Source organism: Neomonachus schauinslandi, chromosome 16 (genome assembly GCF_002201575.2).
Source record: "Neomonachus schauinslandi chromosome 16, ASM220157v2, whole genome shotgun sequence".
Taxonomy (NCBI): Eukaryota; Metazoa; Chordata; class Mammalia; order Carnivora; family Phocidae; genus Neomonachus; species Neomonachus schauinslandi.
Genome location: NC_058418.1, coordinates 12,749,484 through 12,774,560, shown reverse-complemented (window position 1 = coordinate 12,774,560; position 25,077 = coordinate 12,749,484). Strand labels below are relative to the sequence as shown.

General features: G+C 53.7%; 1 protein-coding gene across 1 annotated transcript in view; it reads right to left on the bottom strand.

The window, feature by feature from the left end:
• AKT2 (AKT serine/threonine kinase 2) overlaps nt 1–25,077 on the bottom strand; it is a 48,314-nt gene that overhangs the window by 9,516 nt on the left and 13,721 nt on the right. The window contains exons 2-5 of the mRNA XM_021701010.2: nt 18,775–18,905; nt 10,326–10,454; nt 9,507–9,618; nt 211–364 (exon numbers count right to left, since the gene is read on the bottom strand). Coding sequence (XP_021556685.1) covers nt 211–364; nt 9,507–9,618; nt 10,326–10,454; nt 18,775–18,820 — 441 coding nt within the window. The 5' untranslated portion in view covers nt 18,821–18,905. The remainder of the gene's footprint in view (nt 1–210; nt 365–9,506; nt 9,619–10,325; nt 10,455–18,774; nt 18,906–25,077) is intronic.

Genomic DNA, 25,077 nt, shown 5'->3' with positions numbered 1-25,077 from the left:
CATGAGCTCTGAGGATGCAGCTGCCCCTCACTCCAGGGGCAAAGAGCAGCCCTGGGGCACCTACATCCATACATCACCCATCCCACAGGGCAGTCGCGAAGGGTCCCGGCTGCTCCCCTGTGCGCTCTGTATGGAAACCGAGGGCGGCAGGGCCAGTGTTGGTGGGGAGAGGGGTGCTCCCAGACTGGCCGCCTGCCCCCCAGTACTTACCACCTTGGCCCGAGCCTTGTTAACTGCCACTTCCATCTCCTCAGCCGCAGAAGGGTCGCTGGGGGAGCCACACTTATAGTCCATGGGGTCCTCACCTGGGCCCCGCTGCTTGAGGCTGTTGGCGACCATCTGAATGGCCCGCATCCACTCCTCCCTTTGAGGGACAGGTCACAAGAGCCATGAGTCCCACGGACTCTGGGCGGGAAGGACGGAGCCCCACCCCCTCTAATGGGAGCAAATGACCAACACCTTTGGGCATTCTGGCAAGATCTGTCCGACTAGGGGGAGCCGACGGGACAGGACTGACATTTTGCAAATCCTCTGGCTGCAGTGGGTAAGAGAGGGCAAGAGTGGAATTAGGACGGAGAGTCCATCTATGTCCTGGAGTGGCCTGGCCTGAGGGACGCTTGAAGTGAGCAGCAATTACATGACCAAAGAGGGGAGACCACCTTTATTCACAGCCCCTTGAAAAGGAGCCACCACCCTGAGCCACAGCGCTCCTCGGGATTCCTCCAGAACAAATGACAAGCGTGATGTTTTGCAAAAGCAAACCAAGAGTAAAAGGAAGAATTCATCAGCCGAAGAAAGCTGAAGATGCCCGGAGGGAGGTGTCTGCCAGGAGAGCTCAGGGCCAGAGGTTCCTAGTGGGGCAGAGACGCGAAGCAGAAGGTGGCAGACAGGGAAGCAGGTCCCAGCCAAAAGGAGCTTGGTTTAAGAAGAAACTATTTCTGTCACTCACAATTTAGAACTTGCTCGGAAAGAGCTTTCTTTTGATACTTGCAAACTGTTCTGTCTCCAGAAAGGGAAAATAGATCTAGGAGAAATACGTAAAAACAACCAGAGACCACAAAAAGAGTAGGGGCCTGAACGATACTGAATTTTCCATACCCCTCCCGTGTTTGACTCACCACACAATTTTAGGTGGCTCGACCCAGTGTATGCTGAACCCTCTTTGGATTCTGCTTAGAGCTATAAAACAGGCCCATGAATAGTGAGAAAAATAAAATGCACACCTAAGAACGAGAAAATTCTAAGAGCCCAAGTGGGCAACCTCCCAAATCGCAGCAATTCCGATCAGCCTCAGGGAGACCGGATGGTCAGCCACGCTTCTTCCAGAATCACCCCCAGCCCCAGCACAGGTGAAACTGTGCTCTCTCCCGAGGCACAGAGGCCCCTGGCCAAGGTCACGCAGGGAGCAAGTGGCCTGAGGAGCCGGGACCACCCTGGGGGCGGCTGCACTCAGCCCCCAGCTCCTCACGTCCCGAGGGTACTAGAGCTACTCTGTACAGCCCAGCGGTCCCATGCGCACATCTCCCCATGTTCTGACACTGCTGGGATCCGGGGGCACCTTACAGTCAGTGGCCTATCTCGATTGAATTGTGCATTACTTTTGCTTGGTATTATGGAAAATAATGGTGTGCCTCCAGGGGACAGCATCTTGCATTTCCCGAAGGGTGGCCACAGTGCTGAGCTCCCCGGGCGCCGAGGCGAGCAGGGAATGTGTGTGAGGAGTCCACGCACGGAACGCCCCTCAGCTCAGAGAAAGGAGGAAGATCTAGATGCGGGGGCGCCTGGGTGGCTCAGTCGGTGAAGCCTCTGCCTTTGGCTCAGGTCATGATCCCAGGGTCCTGGGATCGAGTCCCGCATCGGGCTCCCTGCTCAGTGGGAAGCCTGCTTCTCCCTCTCCCCCTGCGGCTCTCCCCACCCCCCGCCAGCTTGTGCTCACTATCTCTGTCAAATAGATAAATAAAACCTTAACAACAACAAAAAAAAGAGCTCTAGATGCAGACTTGGGAGGGCCTGAGACACCTTAAGAGAAAAAAAGAAGGTTCAGAACAGGGCAGAGTGTCCTGCTCCTGGAGTTAGAAGCAAGAGGAATGTACGCACAGGCACGTGTGCTCACCGCAGCACGGACCCCTCTGGAAGGGCGTGCATGACACGGGGCCCTGGCTGCCTCCAGGGACGGGAACTGGGAGTCAGGGGCAAGGAGGAGTCTAATTCCACTGTCGACCCCCATCACATACACTCCCAGAGCACCCCCCACCAACTTTTACGTTACAGATGGGGAAACCAAGGCACAGATTGAAAAAAAACAAAACAAAACAAAACACAATTCAAGAAAAACACAGTGGGTGCTCAGTCTGGCAGCTGGAATCACAGAAGGCCCGTGACCGTCCAGAGCCAAAGGGGAGGGCCGTTCTCGCTCAGCTCCATGGCTTGCTGAACCCAGACGCCCTAGCGCACAAGCAGCCTCGCTCCCAGGAGGTTGTGCTTCCTAAGACAGATGTGTGAATACCGCCCGCATCAACATCAAGTGCTGGCACACTGGCCCTCCCTGGGCAGAGTCTGGGGGCCCCATAACCCTAACCCATGTGTGTCAGGCCCACGAGCGCAGGGATTTCGTCTGTCTGTCCGTGGTACACACAGCACCTGAGCGGGCACTCAGGAGGTGCCTGGGGAACGAGTGAGCAAGGAGGCCAAAGTTCAAGTGGCCCCAGACGTGGTGCACACAGAGGCCCAGTGCACACCCGGACACGTCACACCAAGGCCCGGCACACACGTAGGCTCAGGAGCACGGGCCTCCAGGCTGCCATTTCTCAGCTTGTTTTAACCCATAACCTCTTTGAGAAAAATACAATATAAATCCTTATCCCCACATTCACATTTTATTTTTCAAAAACGGGGGACGGGTGGGCCGCATCCCATGATAGGCTTTACCAGATCATAATTGTCCTCTTAGAAATTTTTAAATGCTGACTTCAGGTAGAAGACCAAGGATTGAGAAAGAAAAAAAAAAAAAAAAAAAAAATCACCAGGGCACCTGGGTAGCTCAGTTGGTTAAGCATCTGACTCTTCAGCCTAGGTCTTGATCTCAGGGCTGTGAGTTCAAGCCCTGCATTGGGCTCCAAACTGGGCACAGAGCCTACTTAAAAAAAAAAAAAAGAAAGAAAAAGAAAGAAAAGAAAAAAAAAAAATCACAATCTCCTAAGAGACGTTAAAAAGAACAAAATACGTATATATCTCACGTACAGAGATCCTGAGGTACTGTCAAGTGAGAAAAGCAAGTTACAGACTAAGACGCAGAGGGTGCCATCATCTATCATCTCTGTTTATAAGGGAGAACACACAAAGTCCATCGACAGAAGCCTGGATAAATAAACCATGGTTCATCCACACCACGGGAGCACTGGAAGCAGTTCCAAGGGCCTCCCTGGGCTGCAGAGCTGGTGATGAGGAGCAGGAGCTCCGGAGCCTCGCGGGCTGGGCCTCAAACAGCAATTCTGCCCCCAGGGCAAGCTCACCCATCCTCGGCAGACCAGGGACGCTGAGGCGCAGGTGAGCCGCTGCGTACAGAGCATGGTACACGGGAAGCGTCTGACTCCAAGAAGGTGTTCAAAACGCTGGGTGAGGCCTGGACCTATGCCCTCCACCCTGGCTCACGCTGCCCAGGACCACAGGGAGCCAAGGAACCCGCAGACGTGGAGGAGGTTGTTCAGGGGTGACTGGGGCTCTCCCACCGCCGGACAAACCCCCGATCCTGTTCCAACTGGACCAAAATTACAAGGTTGCAGCACAGAATTCCAGAGAAAAAGCAAGGGCCTCTGTCCAGGGTACTCCTTAAGGGTTTGCAACATGGTGTCTGGGGCAGAGGGGAGCTCCCACCCAGAGCTGGGACTGCTGTGCCTTCCAGCCCTCAAAAGAGAGCCCCCAGGGGGACCAACCTCCTTTCTCCAGAGACATGATGAGAAAAATAAAGGCTCCACAGACACCAGCTCCTTCCACACTCATCAAGAACACTGGAGAGAGGGGGGCATTTCTGATGTGGAAACAGAGGCACACAGAGGTGGAGTCACTTGTGGGGGTCACACACACAGGAGGTGACAAAGCTGAGACTCACATCGGGCCCTTGTGCTCCTTCTGGCACCATGCCACAGTTCCCCGACAGTAACAGCTTCCTTCCCAGATGAGGCCCGAGGTATCAAGCAGGGCCCTCCCGCAGGAAGGCTCAGGGAATAAGGGACACAGCGCCGTGGAGCCCAGGCTTTGAGTGAAGGAAAGCGCCCGCTGGGAGTTCTGGCCCCGGCCACAGTTTTGAGCAGGCCTCCCCCACCAGAGAGCAAGGGGAACACCATCAGCTCGCAGAGCGCACTGCGGCCAGAAGCTGTGCGGGTGCTTTACGTGCCATAACCTCTGAGTCTGCTCCCAACCCTCCCAAGTAGGCGCCCCTACTCACCCCATTCTATAAACGAGGAGACTGAGGAAGAGATGCAAGCAGGTACCCAATGACACAGCCAGCCAGCAGAAGCTGAAGGACACAAACCTGCCAAGTCCCTACCGCCCTCAAAGCACTTCTCCCGTCAGCCGAGTACTTTCAGGGGCCTTCTCGTCCCTCCTGTGGGCTCCGGGGCCGCGGGAGGCCCAGCGGGAGGAGCCACGCTCCCCCAGGCAGCACTACACCCAGTGCAGACCAGCCTGGGAGCAGGCTGCTGGGCCCAGAGTTCGAGTCCAAACTGGCCGTGGGGCCCTGAGGGACCTTACTTCTCAGGCCTTGGTCTGCATCCCGTGCACCAGGGCACAACACACAGGCTGAAAAGCAGACTCTGCAGCCAATGGCCTGGCGTCAATCCGAGGTCTGTCCCTTCCTGGTGGCGATGCCAGGCCATCTGACTTTCCTGTGCCTCAGCTGGCTGACAAAGAGAGCGGGGACGAGGTTCGTGCGCGTTAAGGGCGAAATAAGCAGGAAACACAAAGTACTTAGGGGCAGTGCCTGGCACAGAACAAGCACCTCAAAGGGCTGCCGTGAGAATTCGCCCAGCCAGCCAGCAAGCCTGGGGTGTCTGCAGGTGGTCGCATGGCTGTGGTGACAGAGAGGAATGGAGGGGTCGAGGGCAGGAGGCAGGACCGGCCCAGCACACGCCGGGCTCCATGTTGCACTGGGTTAGGGACAGACATCTTCATCCTTAATGGCCCAGGAAGCCGCTAAAGGGTCTGTGCAGGGAGTGACTTCTGTTTTCAACCTGCAGCTGCGGTGGGGTGCGGATCGGGGGCACGGAGAGCAAGCATCAGGAGACTATGGCAGTCCTCCAGGCAAAGGGTGCCAGGTGCGAGGGGCGGAGGAGAGGCAAGGCACCAGCAAGCACGATTCCATGAGGGCAGCCTGGGCCAGCCGCTTCCTCCCCTGTCCCCACCACGGCGAAGGACCCGAGCTCCACTGTGAGAGTGACACAGCAGGACCGACACTGCGGCCTGAGGCAGGAAGTGTGTCTGGCAGGTTTAAGGAATCGCAAAGAGACCAGTGTGGCTACAGTGAGGAAACCAGCAATAGAAAAGGATCTGGAGAGGAGACCAGATCACGTAGCACTTAGGAGGATATGGCATAAACTGAGGCCCCTGGCTGGCTCAGTCAGTTAAGCGGCCACCTCCTGATCTCAGCTCAGGTCTTGATCTCAGGGTCTTGAGTTTGAGCCCTGCACTGGGCTCCATGCTGGGTGCTGGGCGTGGAGCCCACTTAAAAAAAAAAAATGGATGGCTCAGTTGGGTGAGCATAGGACTATTGATTTCAGCTCAGGTCGTGATCTCAGGGTCGTGGAATAGAGCCCTGCATCGGGCTTCATGCTCAGTGCGGACTCTGCTTGTCCCTCCCTCTCTGCTCCTCCCTCCATGTGCACACTCTCTCCACCCCCCAAATAAGTAAAATGTTCAAAAAAAAGAATATGGCATAAACTCTGGAGTTTACTCCCAGTGGAAGCAAAGCCACTCAGAGTTCTAAGCAGAGAAATGACACAGTAAGATTTACATTAAAAGATCATAATAACATGATGCACTATTAAGTAAACCCACTCAGACCAAACATCTGCAAACTTCTCCTGGGAAGGGCCAAAGAATAAGTATTTTAGGCTTTGTAGGCCATACAATCTCGGTTACAACTATTCAACTCTGCCAAGTAGGGCAAAACAGCCATAGATAATTTGTAAATGAATGGGCATGGCGTGTTCTAATAAAACTTTCTTTGCAAAAACAGGAGGCCAGCCCGTGGTTTGCCAACCCTGCTCAAGCCCTAATTTCCGGTTTACAGGAAACATAGGCACAGAAGAACAAAGTAAACAGTGCCAAAAGGCAGTAGAATAACACATCCCTAGCGTGAGACATTCCACAAGATAACTAGCCCGGCTTGTTGGGGGAAAAAAAAAAAAAAATCAATGTTTTGTGGGGGGAAAAGACAGGCCTGAACAAGGTTAAAAGGCCAAAGAGACAAGTACCTTGAAGGAATCATGGTTAGAAAAACATTTTGAGGACAACTGGGGAAATTCTAGTAGACATGGACATGCAGAGATTGGTAAGTATCTACTACGAACAGTCAGCTGTGGTAACGGCATCATGACTCTGTAGGAAAAGTCCTCATTCTTAGCAGACACCTGCTGTATGAAGGAGCAAAGTGTCACGAAGTGTGATCGGAAGTGCACAATTCAGCACAAAACAAAGCCAGATGAGGCAAACACGGCAGATGCCGGATTGCTGAGTCTAGGTGCAGGGTACCTGCACATTCGTTTCTTAGACTCTTCTCTCCACTTTCCTGTATATCTCAAACAAGGGGGCAGGGGTAGGGGTGGGGAGTCTGGGGGGAGGCAGGAGAGGTTCCCAGGAGCCCAGGGAGCAGGCCACTGTGGCCTCTAGACAACACCCCCACCCCGCGCCCCCCTCTCCCCAGGCTCGGGCCTATGTGGGGCAGGCCAGTGAGGACAGCCACGAGTGAGCATCCTCGCTCTCGCTAGCTCACTCCTCCACCAGGGTTAAGGCCAGGAATCTGGGGTCTGGCCTCAGAGCAGCCCCAGCAGATTCCTCTCCAGCAGCAGCAGGTGCTAAGAAAAGGAGCAAGGCAGGCCCTGTCCAACCCCCACCATCCTGGTAAAGGGATTCTTCCCCATGCTGAAGAGCACAGAATCTCACCAAAATGGAAAGCAGAGCAGGGCTCTTGCCTACTAAAACGCTTTGCCAGCTCCCCACTGCTCCTTTTCCAGGCTTGCAAACTGTGCACCAGGTACTGCTGAATCAAGGGTTTCCTGTTTACCATCCCCCTGAATCTGAGCGACCCTGTGACAAACCCCAATTGATTCACGACCTGCCAAGCCCTGGAGGGATCTCCAAATGGAGTCCACGACCTGGCTGAGCTCACCAGCAAGGCCTCCACTGGCCCTCTTCCAAGGCCCCTGGCCCTTGATTCTTTGGTGACGGAGAACCCTCTGTGGTCCCTAAGATGACAACCTGTCTCACTTCCGGGCCTTTGCATATGCATATGCTGGTCCCTTTTCCTGAAGTCTCCTTCGCCTTCCTACCCAACACCTTCCGACACTCAGGCCTTATGTACCTACTGGTCTCCGTTTGCTTTTACTGGCAGTCCATGGTTTCTGTCCCCAGCTTTCAGCAGAGTCACACCTCAGCTGGCCTGAGATGGTAGGGAGCTCTGCTGCCCGTGGCGGGGAAGGCATATTTCTAACTTTGGGAGGCCACGTGATGACAATTACACTACAGACTATGGAAATACATCTTATGATATTGTTTCGCGTATCCTCTAGATACACACTGTCCGAGAGGGAGCCACCAGCCATATGCAGCTACTTAAGTTTAAATTGATTAAATAAAAATAAAAATTCCAGCTCTGTTGCACTAGTCACACTTCACATTTCAAAAGCTCAAAAGGCACCTGTGACTCCTGGCCCCCCTCTCGGACACCACAGGTACTGAATACTTCTGTCATGGCCAAAGATCCTCAGGGACGGCGCCATTTTCCTGGGTTCTCCACAGGGTCGGCTGAATCCTCCACAGGGTCGGCTGAATCCTCCACAGGGTCGGCTGAATCCTCACCCGAACACAAGCCAAAGAAGTGTTTCTCAAAGTGAGGTCCAAAGGGACAAAGTGGGGGAAAAGATATGTGCTACTCATTACGAAGGTCTAAGGTTCCCGGTACATAAAGGGGTTTCAGAAATGAGATGAAAACTGACTACCCAACAGAAAACTAAGCAAAGGTTATGAACAGACAGTTCAGAAAGGGAAACTCGTGTGGCCCTTGAAGGTAGGAGAGGATGCTCGACCTCACCCGTACAGACAAAAGGGTCAGTGAAAACCACCTTAAGGTGCCACTTCCCACTGATCAGACTGGTAAAAATCCAAATGTTAGACAACAGAAGGCTGCGAGGACTCTTAGACATCACTCTTAAAAATCACAAATGCATATTCCTGATGACCCAGAAATCCCGCATCTAAGAACTCCTCTTACAGGCTCGCCTGCACATCCGTCGAACGAGGTAAGCACAGGGTACACTTCACCGTGGCACCACCTGGAATGAGCCAAAGCCTGGAAACAACCCCGATCACGTTCATCGAGAACCCGCTCAGGAAACTTGGGGACACAGGTGTGCCACCGTCTAAAAGAAAAACCAAAGCCAGTGCGGTGGAGGCGGCAGCTCTCTGGAGACTGAAGCAGAAAGATGCCCCAAGACACACTGAGGAAAAAACAGAGTTCAGAAGTCTGTGTACGATGCTACCTTTTGTGTAAAAAGAACCAACCAGGGGAGCAGGGTGCAAACGTCTATCTGAATGAGCCGGTCCACCCATGAAGCTCTCCAAGAAGACAGAAGAGCGGTTAGCGGGGGGCGGGGGTGAATGGGGCAGAAGTGACAGACACCTCCTGGCACTGTTTGACTTTTGAACTAGGTAAATCTGTATCATCTCTTCTGATGATTAAACTGATCCGGGCCTTTTAATACTGAATCTCTGGACTGTCTGCTTCAAAATCAATGGCGATGCTCATTAAAAATGCAGCTCCCTGGGAGCCTGGGTGGCTCAGTTCCATTAGGCAACTGCCTTCGGCTCAGGTCATGACCCCAGGGTCCTGGGATCGAGTCCCGCATCAGGCTCCGGGCTCAGCAGGGAGGCTGCTTCTCCCTGTGACCCGTTCCCCTCTCATGCTGTTTCTAATAAATAAGTAAAATCTTTAAAAAAAAAAAAAAAAATGCAGCTCCCTGACCCTCCACAGATCTGCAGGCAGTGGGAGGCCCTGACGTGGGCCCAAAGCTCTGTACTGTTGAGCTCCACCGATGATTCCAATGTTACCCTCCGGTCTGAGAACACAGAAGAAGGTCTGCAGACCAAGAACCCCTACTCTTTCTAGCTCTCAGAAGGGTTGAGACAGGAAACTCCTAGGCAGGGGCCCAAGGGACTCTGTCCATCTGTGGACCTCCTCCTCACGCTAGGCCAGGCCACCCTCAAAGGGTGGCCACACGGAGGCCCAAGCTCACCTCTCATCTGGAGAGTCTACGTGGAAGGTCCTCTCGATGACCGTGGTCCACTGCAGGCAGCGTATGACAAAGGTGTTGGGCCGTGGTCTCTCGGTCTTCATCAGCTGGCATTCTGCAGACAGAAAGAGGGGACAGAGCCGGGAGAGTGAGGGGACAGCCCTGCTGCCCTGCAGCCCACATTCCCTGAGCCACCTCCTGCATGCCAGATGGTGTAGAGATACGTTAGTGACCGAGTCGGCCCTGGCCTTGTCTCTATGGGGCTCAAGGTCCAGTGTATGTTGGGGAGGGGGACAGACCACCAGACGATGACAGCTCAGTGGTCAGGGATTTGGGCCTGCCAAGCTTTCACTGGCCAGAGTCCAGCTGGAAGGCACCATTTGCAGTACCACGGAGGGGACAGAGGATGTGAAGTTAGCCCTGTGATCAGATGAGCGGGAGGCCACGCTGTCTGTCTCTAGCTAACGTCAGAGGGACAGAGAAGTGGACTGTTACCAGAGCGCAGGAAGGATGGCAGGTGCCTGACATCAACCAGAACCACGGGGCCTGGTCGGCAGATTTAGAACCGCGGAGGCGGTGCTGCCTGGGGCGGGGGGCTGGGGAAATGCCTGGCTCCCCACTGGCCACCAGTTCAGCCCTCCCACCCCAGGCCCAGCTGACACAAAGGTGGGCAGGCGGGAAGGGTGGGAAATGGATCCGAAGGCAAGCGGGCCCTGGACAGGCCCACACCCAAGAAAGGCCAACCCCCGGGTGCCCCCTGGACCCACCAGCGGTTGGTTCCCCGAGCACCTGACCTCTGGCCTGGCGTGCCCCGAGACGCACCTGCGACAGAGAAGTTGTTCAGGGGAGGCAGGGTCTGGTCAGGGGCATCAGGCCGCTCCTTGTATCCAATGAAGGAGCCATCACTCTTCAACAGGAAGTACCGGGGCCTCCAGGTCTTGATGTATTCACCTGAGCCGAGGCAGGGGGGAGGGAGAGGTCAGGGCAGGCAGCTCTGTGTCACAGCACCCCACAGAGGGCACCCGGGTGGGAGGAGGGCCGATGAGAGGGCGGGGAGGAGAGAGAAAACCTCCAGGCAGCCCCTGCTGACGCAGGCTGGGCCAGGCCGGGCGCTGGGCTGGGCCCCAGTGATCCAGAGGTCAGGCCTGGCAGGAAGGCGCCTGCTGCAGTGCCCCAGGGCACCAGCTGCCTCCGCGTGTGGCCAGCAGCAAGCCATCCTGGCCGTCCTTGCCAGCGCGTGGCCCGCTCCCAGGGGAGGCCCAGGCTTCCAAACACACATGCCCTGTGGCCCTGTAAGGCCAAATCCCCTGGGCTGGTATTCACCAGGACAGCCGTGCAGGTGGATCAAATGTCAAAACACTGTGCCAGGCATGGTATAACTGCTGCTGCGCCCTCTGAGTGCCCCTTGATTGCTTCCATTTGTTCCAACCATGAATACCCAGGCATCCCGTGTACACATACCCACATGGCAAGGACCCACTCCTCAGAGGGCCGCTGAGGATTAAATTAAGATGGTGAAACATACCTCCAGAAAAATTTGTGCGTAAATGTCCACAGCAATTATTATTCATAATTGTAAAAAGGGGAAACTCGAAAGTCCCATCAGCTAATGAACAGAGAGACAGAACGTGGCATATATCCATACAAGAGAATATTACTCAGTCCTATGAAGAAGTTATTACTACACACTACATACAACATGGACGAACCATAACCTATGCTAAGTGAAAAAAGCTTGGGACCACAAATTATGATTCCATGTGTATAAAATGTCCAGAGCAGGCAAATCTATAGGTGAAAAGCAGATTAGTGGCTGCCTAGGACTGAGAGGGGGAAGTGTGGGGGGAGGTCGGAGAGGAATGGCCAAGGGGGAGGGCAGGGTCCTTTCCAGGGGAGTGAAAATGCTCTAAAATTGACTGTGGTGAGGGGTCTACAACTCTGACTACACTAAAAGCCACTGAACTGTATACTTTAAATTCCTGAATTGTATGGTGTGTGAATTCTAGCTCAAGCTGTTAAAAGAACATGAGATGGCCACCATAAGACATCCAGCTTAGGGCCCAACACACCACAGGCACTCAGTAAACACTTGTTATCATCAGCCCAGCGTGCAAGCGAGTAAAACAAGACTGAGCCAGGCCCCCGACCCCCATGGCACACAGGAAGCAGGACTGCAGGGTGGACTCTGAGCTGGGTGTGCTGTGTGGCCTCCAATAAGTCACCTGACTTCTCTGAGTCTTTGTCTCCTCTCACAGGGAGGTATCCATTAACGGATGACAAGGATTAGGTAACACTCTAGTGTATACTGTGTCAGGTTCTACCCTAAGTATCTTTTAGGACTTAACTTATTCAATTCTTTCCAATGTCGATATAAAGTTCAAAACCCAGCAAAATCCCAAATCCAACAGCGCAAAGGAGTATACAGACATGACCAAGCAGGTTTTATCCCAGGAATGCAAAGGTGGTTCAATATATGAAAATCAATCAATGCAATACACATTAATAGAACAAAGGAGGGGGGGAACCACATGATCATTTCGACTGCGACAGAAAAATATTTGACAAAACCCAACACGCTTTCTTGATAAAAGAATACTCAGCAAGCTAGGAATAGAAGAGAATTTCCTCCACATGATAAAGCGCATCTATGAAAAATCCACAGGTAATATCATTCAATGATGAAAGACTGAAAACTTTCTCATTAACATCAGGGAAAAAACCAAGATATCTACTGCTTTCACCAAACACTGCACTGGAAGTTCTAGCCAGAGAAAAAGAAAAAGAAAGAGATAAAAGGCACTAAACTTGAAAAGGAATAAGTAAAACGAACTTTACTTGCAGAAATCACAAAGAATCCACAAAGTAATGATAAGAGCTAGTAGATGTGGCCAGATTAACACACAAAAACCAGCTGTTGTTTCTATATGTTAACAATGAACAGTCCAAAAAGGGAATTTAAAAAGAATTCCATTTACAATAGTACAAGGAGGCAAAAGATGTACACACTAAAAACTACAAAACACTGCTGAAATAAATTAAAGCCCTAAACAAATGCAAAGATGTCCTATGTGGTGCGCCTGGGTGGCTGATGGTTGAGCGTCTGCCTTCGGCTCGGGTCGTGATCCCAGAGTCCTGGGATCGAGCCCCACATCGGGCTCCCTGCTCAGCAGGGAGCCTGCTTCTCCCTCTCCCTCTGCCTCTGCCTGCCACACCACCCCTGCTTGTGCTCCCTCTCTGTGTCAAATAAAATCTTTAAAAAAAAGTCCTATGTGCATGGATTAGAAGGCTTCATATGTTAAGACGGCGACACTCCCCAAAGCAATCTACAGATTCAACATGGCATGGCACCTATTGAAATTCCAACAACTCTTTTTGCAGAAATAGAAAAGTCAATCTTTATACTTCCCGATTTCAAAACTTACTACAAAGCTACGGTAATCAAATCAGCATGGTCTAAGGATAGACAGATAGACCAATGGAATAGAACTGGGAGTCAAAAAAAAAAAAACTCACACATATGATCAATCAATTTTCAACAAGAGTGCTAAGACCACCCTGTGGGGAAACAATAGTCTATTCAACAAACGGTGGAACAACACGACATCCACATGCAAAAGAACAGAGCTGGACTCCAGCCTCACACCATATACCATATATAAAAGTTAACTCAACGTGGATCTACGTAAATATAAGAGCTAAAATGGTAAACTCTTAGAAGAATACATGGGGTGAGCCTTCATAACCCTGGATTTGGCAATGGATTCTTAGATACGACACCAACATTACAAGCAACATAAGAAAAAAAGTAGATCATTAAAAATAAAACTTACGTGCAAAGGACATTATCAAGAAGATAAAAAGACAACCAGAGTGGGCAAAAATATCTGCAAATCATAGCTCTGATAAGGGTCTAGTATCCAGAATATATAAAGAGTTCTTACAACTCAACAACAAAAAGATAAATAGCCCAATTAAAAAACGGGCAAAGGGCTCAAACAGTCATTTCTCTAAAGATATAAAAATGGCCATCAAGCACATGAAAAAAATGCTCAACATCATTAGTCATTAGGAAAATGCAAGTCAAAACCATGATGAGCTACCACCTCATACCAACTAGGACTTAATTTAAGAGAGAAAAGAAAAGGGGCGCGTGGGTGGCTCAATCATTTCAGCGTCTGACTTTTTTTTTTTTTTTTGAAGATTTTTTTTACTTATTTGACAGAAAGCGAGCACACAAGCAAGGGAAGCAGCAGAGGGAGAGGAGAAGCAGGCTCCCCGGCTGAGCAGGGAGCCCAACTCAGGGCTCGATCCCAGGACCCTAGGATCATGACCTGAGCCACCCAGGCGCCCCACGTCTGACTCTTGATTTCAGCTCAAGTCATCATCTCAGGTTGTGAGATGGAGCCCTGCAACCGGCTCCATGCTGGGCTTGGAGCCTATTTAAAATTCTCTCTCTCCCTCTCCCTCTGTCCCTCCCCCTTCTAAAAAAATTTTAAAATAATAATAATAAAAGAGAAAGAAAAGAAACAGAACAAGTGCTGGTGAGGATGTGGAAGAAAGTGAAACCCTTGTACACGGCTGGTGGGAATGTGAAATGCTACAGCCCTATGGAAAACTCTGGTGCTTCTCAAAAATTTTAAATATAGAATATGCTGTAGATTATAAATACAGAATATACAACCCTAATAACATAAAAACATAAATATATTATCAAATCACACAGAATGCATTAAATTATAATTATAGAATATGTGACCCAATTTATATAACCTATATAAATACTGATTATAAATATAGAACATATGATCCAGCAATTCCACTCCTAGGAATGTACCCAAAAGAATTGAAAACAAGTACTCAAATGCTTGTACACAAATGTTCGTAGCAGCTCTATTCACAATAGCCAAAAGGTAGAAATAACCCAAATGTTCACCACTGATGTATGGACAAACAAAATGTGGTATTCTCATGCAATGGAATGTTGTTTGGCCATAAGAAGAAAAGAAGTGCTGATCCAAGGTACGATATGGATGAACCTCAAAGACATTATGGTAAGTGAAAGGGAGCCATACACAAAAGGCCACCTATTTTATGATTCATTTGTATGAAATGTCCATAATAAGTCAATCCTTAGAGACAGAAAACAAATCAAAACAAACCGGAGGCCGCCGGGGCTGGAAGGAGGGGGGAATGGAGAGTGACTGGTTTCTTTTAGGGAGATGAAACTGTTTTGGAACTAGACAGAGGTGGTGGTTACGCCACATTGTGAATGTACTAAAGGCTACTGAATTGCACACTTTAAAATGGTAAATTTCGTGTTATGCAACTTTTACCTCCATTTTAATTTTTTTTTTTTAAGTTTTATTTATTTATTTGAGATAGAGAGAGTGAGCACGAGCTGGGGGGGGCAGAGGGAGAGGGAGAAGCAGACTCCCCGCTGAGCAGGGAGCCTGCCATGGGGCTCGATCCCAGGACTCTGGGATCATGACCTGAGCTGAAGGCAGACCCCTAACTGAGTCACCCAGGTGCCCCCATTTTACCTCCATTTTATTTATTTTAAAGATTTTGTTTACTTATTTATTTTAAAGATTTTACTTATTTGAGACAGCAAGAGAGAACACAGAGGGATAAGCAGACTCCCTGCTGAGCAAGGAGCCCGATGTGGGGCTCGATCCCAGGACCCTGGGATCATGACCTGAGCTGAAAGCAGATGCCTAACCGACTGAGCCACCCAGGTGGCCCCAATTTTACCTCCTTTTTTTTTTTTTTTAATATTTTATTTATTTATTTGACAGAGAGAGAGTACAAATAGGCAGAGTGGTAGGCAGAGAGAGAGGGAGAAGCAGGCTCTCCGCTGAGCAGGGAGCCCGATGCGGGGCTCGATCCCAGGACCCTGGGATCATGACCTGAGCTGAAGGCAGACGCTTAACCGACTGAGCCACCCAGGAGCCCCAATTTTACCTCCATTTTTAAGAGCAAAACAAACCAACCCAGAAAAACACACCTAAGGCTACTATCAGTTAGGAAAGTGTTCCTGTTTGGGAAGGGCAGAGGTCTTCTGGGGACTGTCTTGTTCTACATCTTGATCTGGATGTTGGTTTTAGAGTGAGTTTATGATCCAGGCACTCACCTGTGGTGGTTTATATGTTGGTAATAAGGAAAAATGAAAAAAAAAAAAAAAAAGGAAACCTAGGAGGAAAGGAAAAATATCCTAACAACAACCCCATTTTACAGACAAGAACACTGAAGCCCAGAGGCTCCATTACTTGCCCGAGGCTCATGGGGGTTAACTGGAGAGGTGGGATCCGAACTCAGGTTTGCTCCATCCAGAGCCCCCACTCCTGACCACTACACTGCCTGCCTCAAAACTGGCAGACGGGGGCTGGCCTGGTGGGGACCGGCAGAGGGTGTGCTGAGGCCGTGTCAGGAAGGGGACCAGCACAGGGCATGAGGGACTCCAAGAGTTGTGCTCTTGGTTGGCCTGTTCCTTGAGCAGACCCTGCTTAGCAAGAGGCAGCCTGTAGGCCAGGCCTTGAGAGAGCTGGTTCAGGAGGCAGAGGATAAATCTTCGCTGAATCTTGGGGTAAATCAGTCTTCCCGCCGAGCCTCAGCTTCCTTGCCTCTAAGATGGCACCCGCCTCCCAGGGTAGCTATGGGGAAGGCAACAAAACTGGGCTCGCCTAGAGCAGAGCCCTGTGCCTGGCACCGAACAGGCACATGGTCAACTGGGGCTCTACTACTTTTAACCACCAGAGGTGGGGTGAGATGGCAGCGGTGTCCACCTGCCCTTGCCCACCTCTGCTCAGAATGGTGGGCCACGGGAGGGCGCGTGGCTGGCTCTGTCAGTAGAGCATATGACTCTTGATCTCGGGCTCGTGAGTTTAAGCCCCACATTGGGCCTAGAGCTTACTTTAAAAAAAAAAAAAAAAGAATGGCGGGCAACGGGAGGCCCGGGAGACACCGTGCTTCTGGGTGTATACGGTGCAAACCCAAGGTGGGTATGTCCTGGCTAGGCCATCCCAGCAGCCCATCGGGGCCCCTGCAGCATGAACGGAGGTGCTGAAGGCGTAAGAGGGGCTGAGACCCATTTAATGCCGTCAGCGGCCCTAAACCAGACCCAAGCTCCCGCCCCAGCAACAGCTCTCTGGCCGCCTCCAGAGCTCCTCACAGCCCAGTCCAGCAAGCCGCGGGCCTGGGGACACTCAGGAGCTGAGACCCCGGCAACACCCTAGCACCCGCATACCACGCCCACACAATCCCAATCATTCAGTCAGCAATCAGTTATTGAGCACCTATTGCATGCCAGGAACTTTCCTAGGCCCTGGGAATACCATAGTAAATAGCCAGATAAAATCCCTGCCCTCGGAGAACTGAGGTCACAGGCCTACACTGTTAACCCATTTTACAGATGTGAAACCAAGGCTCAGAGAGGCAACAGAGCTTGCTCAGAGTCACCAAAAGGAAGTAGCAGAGCCAGGGTTAGAACTGTGACATCTGCCAAAGCTCAGAAAGCTCCACCGACAGCCCCAAACTCACAGCCCACCCTGAGCAGGTAGGGTCAAGGTGCCTCAAATACCACCCCTGCCTGCAAAGGGCAGTGGGAAACAGGTCTCCCCTGCCCAGTCTGATGGCGGAGACCTGGCCCTGGGGATCACCTCCGTCCCTCATCACTGCTCTGTGTCTGCAGACCAGGACAGGGCACGATGGGTGGGCACTTCTCCTGGTTCCCACCGGGCTGGCCCCACATCGGCCTCCTTGTCTCTTTAAACACGTCCGGCCCACTCCCCCTCCGGACTCATGGCTGGCCCCTTCACCTGCACTCCTGCCCCAGTTAGCCATGGGGCTCACTCCCTGCACTCCTGCAGGTCGTTATCAAATGCCCCTTCTCAGTGAGCCCTCCCTACCCACCTGTTTATGACAGCTCCCCCTGCTTCCTCCCACATCCCTTCTCACGTTGCTTGATTTTTCTCCATGCCCCTTACCACCACTGCTCGCACCGGTCCCCTTGGGTGCCGCCCACCGTCCCCACTAAATGTAAGACGCCAACGTGAGAAGGGGACTTCCGCCTATCTGGTTCACTGCCGAGTTGCCAGCGCCTGGACCACAGTAGCTGCTCAGTCCGCGTCTACTGACTGAATGGACGCATACGGAGAGCGGCTACCACCAGGCTTCGCCCCCTCCCACCCTAGGAGAAGGTCCACGGAAGCCGAGACAGTCGGCCTCCACCCCGCAGTGCCTGGACAGCTGCCCCCCCCGCCAAGCCGGTTGGCCCCACGCTTCTGGGGCCAGAAGGCCTGGGCTCTAACAGAATAGGCTGTTAGGCTCTTCACTGTCAATAACTTCATTTCTCCAGGCCTCAGCTGCCCACCCGTACAAGCAGACAAGGCCATGCCCTAGCTCCCGGCGCCCTGGGCTCAGACCGCCTGAAGGGTTAATTAAAGCCACCGCCTGAAGGGTTAATTAAAGCCAAGGTCCTTCCCGTGGCCTCCAGGGCCCAGCACGGTTGGATGCCACATCCGGCTTGCCCTCGCTCTCTCCGCTCCAGCCAGCCTGGCCAACTCAACCAGGCGTGCTCCCGCCTTCATCCCTGCTGTCCCATTCCCTGGGACAGCCTTGCCCAGCTCTGTGTGTGGCTCACCTCCTCGCCTCCCCTCTCCCCCCGGGGCTCGCCTCCCCTCTCCCCCCGGGGCCTCCATCACTGTCCCCTCCTCAGAGAGGCTCGTCCTCAGAGTCCCTACTGCTCACAACGGCACTCCTCACCACCTGACATCGTATGTCTGCTTCTCTGTTCGCTGTCCCCAGCCCCCACTAGAATGTGAACTCCATGAGGGCACCACACGTCCCAGGAGCCTGGGAGCCCGGACGGCCTGGCACACCACACATACTCAGTGAGTATTTGCGGAATGAATGAATGTTGAGTATTGCCTCACTGTGTTACTTCAGTTAAGTGACTTCCCCTCCCCGAGCCTCAGTTTCTTCATCTATAAAATGGGGCTATGACTGAGACCACGAATGCAGAGGCAGACTCGAGACCTGGCCCGGGAGCTCATGCCGGATGATGCCCAGGAGCATCCCCAGGCTGCTGCTGAAGAAGTCCATGAAACGGGCTTGTAAGGAGCTACTGGCCTGGGGCAGGTGGGTAGGGCTCAGCACCCTGGCTCCTCGGGCTGCAAAGACCCTGTACCTCTGCCTCCCTGGGCACCAAGTGCCAGGAACAAAGCCAAGGCAGGAGGGGAGAGACGCAATCCAGTGGACAAAAGCAGCCCCTTACCACGCTTGTGGAGCCAGCCTTCTTTGATGACAGACACCTCATTCATGGTGGCAGCGTTGACACGCTGTCACCTAGCTTAGGACAGCTCAGGGCAGCAGGACATGCAGGAGGCACAGTGGACAGAGCACAGTCTGCAAGACAAGAGAGGAGCTCATGAGAACTCGAGGGGGACTCACCACAGCCCCTGGCCTCACGACAGCCCGGCCGGCCGGCCCCTCCAGCCGCTCTGCCTGCGCTGCGCAGGGTGGAGGCGGTGGGGATAGGGAGCCCTGCCCACTTGGCCCAGTCCGAGGAGGAAGATGTGGCCTCGTCCTCAGGGACTCCAACTGGGGGCGGGGGGGGGGGGGGCCTGACCCTGCCCTCGGAGCCTTACTCTGGAGGGAACAGAGCTCCCCGGCCTAGGCAGGCCTTGCTGAGCGGAGGCAGCCTCTCCACCCACCTTCACCCCAGAGTGGCCTCCACCCCGGGTCATTCCCAGGCCCCCACACTGCGGTGACCTGGGATGAATCAGACAGCCCTGGGCACCTGAGGGAGTGCTCAGAGCCAGAGCCACCAGCATCTGCCTGCCGCCCCCCCACCCCGACACACGGACACACGCGCGCGCACACTCTCTCTCCGCCCCCTCCCCTCCTTCCAACCTACCACCCTCAGCAAACCAAGTGCCCCCAAACCCCTGCGCCAAGCCACCCTGTGTCACTCCCTCAGCCTCAGCCCCTCTTTGCCCCCACCAGATGACTGAGGGAAGACAAGTTTCTGACGCTCGGGATCTTGAACAAGACAGCAACCTACTGCGAATGCACTTGTCTGGGGCTTAGGAGCCGGTCCCGGGGGCTCAACCAAGGCCCTGGTCCCTTCCCCAAGACCTCCACTTCCGTCCTCAGGGACCAGCAGCCGACAGACTGACAGACGCCGAGGCCGCTGCTTCGTCTCAGGTTCCCAGGGTGGAAGGGAGGAGGGCGGGAGGCAGCCACCCACTGGGCCCCTACCTAGAGCCACGGGCCTGGAAAGGGGCCATGGAGCCCAAGGCGCCTTTCGCCTTGCCCAGCCCGGGGTTATTTGCGGACAGCAGGTCAGGAGCTACAGCGGCCCCCAGAGAAGTGGCAGCTGGCTCTAGGGACACCACGGGCATCGGCTTTCTCTCATGGCCCAGGGGAGCTGGGGGGCCGGCCGCACTACTGCCTGGCATGTGATGGTGGCAGGCCGCCCAGACCCAGGCAGGGAAGGGAGGTAAGTGGGAGGAAGCGAAAGAGAGACAAGACGGACAGTGACAGGGAAGTAAACAGTGGGGTGAGAGATCACGTTCTGGACTGAGCTGCAAAGGCAGGGCCAGGAGCAGCACAGGGGCTCCCTCCCGCAGCAGGCGGGACCAGCCCCGAGGGGCTCCCATTCCACAGATGGATGGACCGACGGACCACCCAGGACAGGAGAGCCTGACAATCCCACCAGCCTGCCTTCCACCTCTAACGTGACCAGTCTCTGCACTTGCCCCGCCCCCTGCCCCACCTCCCGCCCTGGGGATGGCCTGGCTCACTGGCTCAGGTCCAGTGCTGTCCTCTCCCCCGAGGGCTCCCGCACCCCCTCCCTAGACTCCCCACCCACTCCCTTATTGCTCCCTCCGATCTGTCCCCGTTCACCAGCCAGACCCCTTAAACCTAACCCTGTCCTTCCCCCACTCAAAAGCCTTTCATGGCTTCCCGCTGACCTCAGGAAAGAGCCAAGCTCCCTCGCTTGGGATTCAAGGCCCTTCAGGACCCGGCCTCTGCTGACCTTCACTCCAGCTGCCCCCGCCCCTGCTCGGCCCAGCGGCCCCCACTGTCCCTTCACCCGCGTCCTGATGCCTCTCCCAACTGCCCTGGCCTTCTCCCTGGGCTCTTGAGTCTCTGCTTTCAACCCTTAGAATCCATCTAAATCTGGCCCCGTTCCTCCAGGTTAAAAACCCTTCCCAGGCCCCCCAATGTGCTCAGACACAGAACAAAGTCCTTTCCACCACGAGCTTAGGGTCACCTAGAAAGCTCTCTATAAAACCTAATAACCGTGACAATAATTATACCTGGTACTACCTCCGTCTCCAGCACCGCCCCCCCCCCAAACCAGGCTTCTGTCTCTCAGGCCCATCCCTCTGGCCTCCATTCCCTGTACCTGTACCTTCTGTGGGTTCTCCCTCCTCCTGGAGGTCTCAGCTGAACCAGCCTCCTCCAGGAAGCCTTCCTGACCTCAGAGGCTGCCTGGGTACTCTCTGCGCACCTCCTCAGCCAATTCTTCCGACACCTATTAAGTGCTAATCTAGTGGATCAGCACAGCATCTGGATATCTGCTGAGTACATAATGAAAGAACCCAAGTCTCCCCAGCCCAGGACCAGACAGAGCCATGGAAACATTTCCAGAGTCTATTCATGCCACCAATCTCCTCTGAGCGTGTCCTAAGCTCCAGACAACCAGAGGGATACCAGAGATGAATCATCAGTAAGACAAGACATGGCCCCTGCCTTCGTGAAGCTCTCACCCCGGTGGAGGTGGCAGACAACATACAAGTATGCGTGTAACAATGTCAGGTGGTGAAGAGGCACTGAGAAGCAAAGTCAAGCAGGAGAAAGGGTGGCGGGGAATGTGGGGTGCTATGTTAGCTGTGTGGTAGGGAGGACATGTGAGGAGGGAGGGAGCCACGCTGCCATGTAGGGAAAAGAATTTCGGGCAGGGGAAGAGCAAGTGCAAACCTCTGAGTCAGGAAGTACTTGTAGAGCATGAAGAACTGCCAAGGGGCTGGTGTGGCCAAGGAGCCAGGAGAGGTGGGCAGGAAGAACAGTTAGGGCCCGGCGTGAGGGGGTGGTGGGAAGTTCGAGACGTTGTCCCCTGACACGGGGGCGAACACCACGCTTTCCCCAGTACCAGCTCAGTTCGCAAGTTCCAAAGAACCGGGATGGAGAACCCAAGTCCCAAGGAAGGGTGGACATGGAAGGACAGGACCGGGTGGACCGGGTGGGCCTGGCGTCCAATCTCGACGCTCCCCTCCCATCCCCACCTCCGTGATTCTGCGTGTCTCAGGGTAGTCAGCAGCGCTGAAGCACCCGCTGCGTGCAGAGGCTCGGCCTACTGCCTGGCCCGGCCCCTGGGGAACACGCAAACACGTGGGTGAGCACTCAAACACGCAGCTGCCGTGATCAGAGAAAAGCAAAAGCAGCCAGGTGTGGCCAACAGTGGTCAGGGTCGCAGAGTCCGCGAGCCACTGCCAGCCAGGTGGCCTTGAGCAAGTGGGGAGCCGGTGCCCTCGTGGGGTCCCTCCTGAATGATCCCAACCGCCCCACCAGAGGGGCAGTGACTATGCCCAGGGGAAGGCAGAAGCTCGGAGAGTGGAAGCCATTTACCTCGGGTCTCCCCACTGCTCGGCACCCCAGGGCCACTTTCTACATTCTCATTTCGGCAGCTTGGGCAAGGGCAGGGGGAGGAACTGGAAGATCCCCTGCGCCCCGCCTGGATCCCGACCCGTCCTCCCGTTGAGGGTGGCGCCTCCGCTGAGGTGTCTATGACGCAGTCCTGGGGTGATGAAATACCAGGCACCGATGCCAAGAGGATGGCCTGCTCCCCGGGGAGCTGCCGGCGGAGGCTGCCCAGGCGGGACGACAGAGAACAGCCTCTGGAAGCCAGGTGTCAGCACGCAGGGGCCTGCCCTGGCCACCCCGGCCCAGAGGCAGCACACCCCACGGCAGGGAGGGCCTGCACGGCCCCATCCCCACTTGAGTGTCCGGGCCCGAGTCGGACGAGGGCCTGGGCCCGAGCAGCAGCTTGTAGGCTTGAGGTGAGCCCCCTGGGAGACAAGGAGAAAAGAGCAAGGCCACTTCACAAGAGTCACCCACGCTACCAAGGAACGCACACAATCTCATTATTTAGGAGGAAATACAAGTTACCATCCACCAGGATGGCTGAAATTTTAAAAACTGACGGTGCCAAGTGTTGACAAAGATACAGATGAACAGTGATGGAAGTATAAAATGGTTCAACTACTATGGAAAACTGCTTGGCAGTAAAAATTAAAACTCAATACGTGCCCACACCCCATGACCCAGCAATTCCACAACCCAACCCGACAGAAAGGAGTGTGTGTGTTTACCAAGGGACATATACTGGAATGTTCACAGCAGCAATACTCACAGTAACCCCCAAACTGGAAACAGACCAAATGTCTACCCACAGGAGAATGGAGAAACAAATGGAGGTAAATTCATACAGCAGAACGTTCCTCCACTCACTACTGACACGTTCAACAGGGACAGTGCGTAAGAAGGTTACCACAAAAGAAATGAAAGACGACACACACACAACAACACATCAAGTGTGGGTCCATTAGCAGTAAGTTCGGAACGGGCAACAACACTACATGTTTAGGGGTACCTTCCTCACTTACAAAACTATGCTGAACATCAAGGAAACAAATCCACAAAAGTCGGGGGAGTGGGTAGCTTTAGGAGCAGCAGAGGAGTTTCCAGGAGCTGACCAGGTTCTGTTGTGGTCACACCGGGCTCTGCCCTGTGGCCGTTTGTTATACTGCACCACACAAAACGGGTTTAATACCATTTTTCTGTGTCGTATGACAAAAGAAGTAACTATAAAAAAAGAACCTGGGTTTGAGAGTCCAGAGAATGTGCGGAGCCAAAATCAGGCCTCCTGGCTTCCAGAGTTTGCCCTTCCCAAGGCTGGCGTGCCTGGATTTTCCCCTCAAGAAGGTCGGGTCACCAATGAGGAAGGAGGAAGGAGGCGGCATCCAGGGTCCGGAGGATCCGAATTTCACCCCCAGGCTCTGCTGGCTTCCCGGCTGTGTGGCCACAGGCAAGTGACACCCTGCCCTCTGTTGAGTGTAGAGCTTCCCTCCGTACAATGATCCTGCTGGAGAAGGGCCACGCACCCCAGGAGGGAGCAGACACACACTCTGGGCCCCACGGCGTGAGAGTGGGCAGGACGGAGGAGCGGGGACGTCTAGCTCTGCACAGAAGACAGCTGAACAGGGATGAAGATCACTGCTCTCAGTGGTCACTCTGAGCAGGGACAGGGACAGGAGACTTGACAGGGGTCCCCAAGGAGGCTCTGACCACTCTGGCCAGCTTTTACCGGTCTCAAGAGCTGCTGAGTACATGGCTGTCACTGACTTACTCCACCGTTAGTCTCAAACACTCTACAGTAACTTATTCTAAAACTTCTTTAAGACATTTGTAATACCATCTATCTGACTCACGGGTGTTACTTAATGCTCAATGGTTTCCAAACTGTAGCTCCTTCAGGAGCTTCAGCTCACAGAGCCAGAGTCAGATCCGTGAGAGGCAACTTACAGGACGATGCAGGGCCACTGGGGGGAGGTCCTGGTGGCAGCCCTGGGCAGGGACTGGGTCCTGGAAAAGGTCCTTCCAAACCTGTTTCCTCATCTGCAAAATTAGGGTTGTGTGGTTCCTGCTGCTCGGGGAGGGCGAGGGAGGGTTGTGAAGGCTCACTGAGCTCTAGCACTTGTCTTCACCCTTTCTATGGGCTGGGACCCTGTGACCACCGAGTCAGAGCCCATCCCTCCTGTGCTCAAACCCTCCAGTGTCCCCATCTTACCCCGAGTAAAAGCCAGAGTCCTTACAGGACCCTCAGGACCCTATGAGATCTGCATGGTTCCCCCTTTTCTCCTCCAAATACACTCCATTTCAACAGTGCCTAGTCCTGTGGCTCCTCCAACACACCAGGACATCCCTACCTCAGGGCCTTTGCACCTGCTGCCCCCTTGGTCGGAATGCTCTGCTCGCAGGTATCTGAGGGGCCCCATTCCACTTTCTTCAGCCTCTGCTCACATGCCACTTTCTTCAAGAAGCCTTCCTAAGCAGACAAAAGGGAGCTCCCATCCTACCTCCCCTAACCCTTTATTTTTCTCCATACCTCTCCTTATCCTTTATTTTTCTCTGTAAGCATTTTTCATCGCTGTCGTGACTTTATGTATTTACCTGTGTATCAGCTTATTGTTAACCTCTCCCCACTATAATGTCAGCACGGTAAGAGCAGGGGCTCTGGCCTGTTTTGGGCCCTGCTGGATCCTCTGAGCCTTGCAAGGTGCTGGGTACACAGTGGGCACTTAAAAAGTTATTTGCGGAATGAATGTGCATGTGAAGCCCTGTGCCCAGAACAGGCTCAGAGTGACTTAGGTTCCTTTCCTTGCCACTCGTCAACTCCTTTTTTCCTCTGGGCCCCTCTCCCTGACCTCGTTTCTATGCCAGACGACACAGATGGCATAAGGGAGGCAGGAGGGGAGGCTGAGGCTCTGCAGCTCCTGGAGCTAGAGAC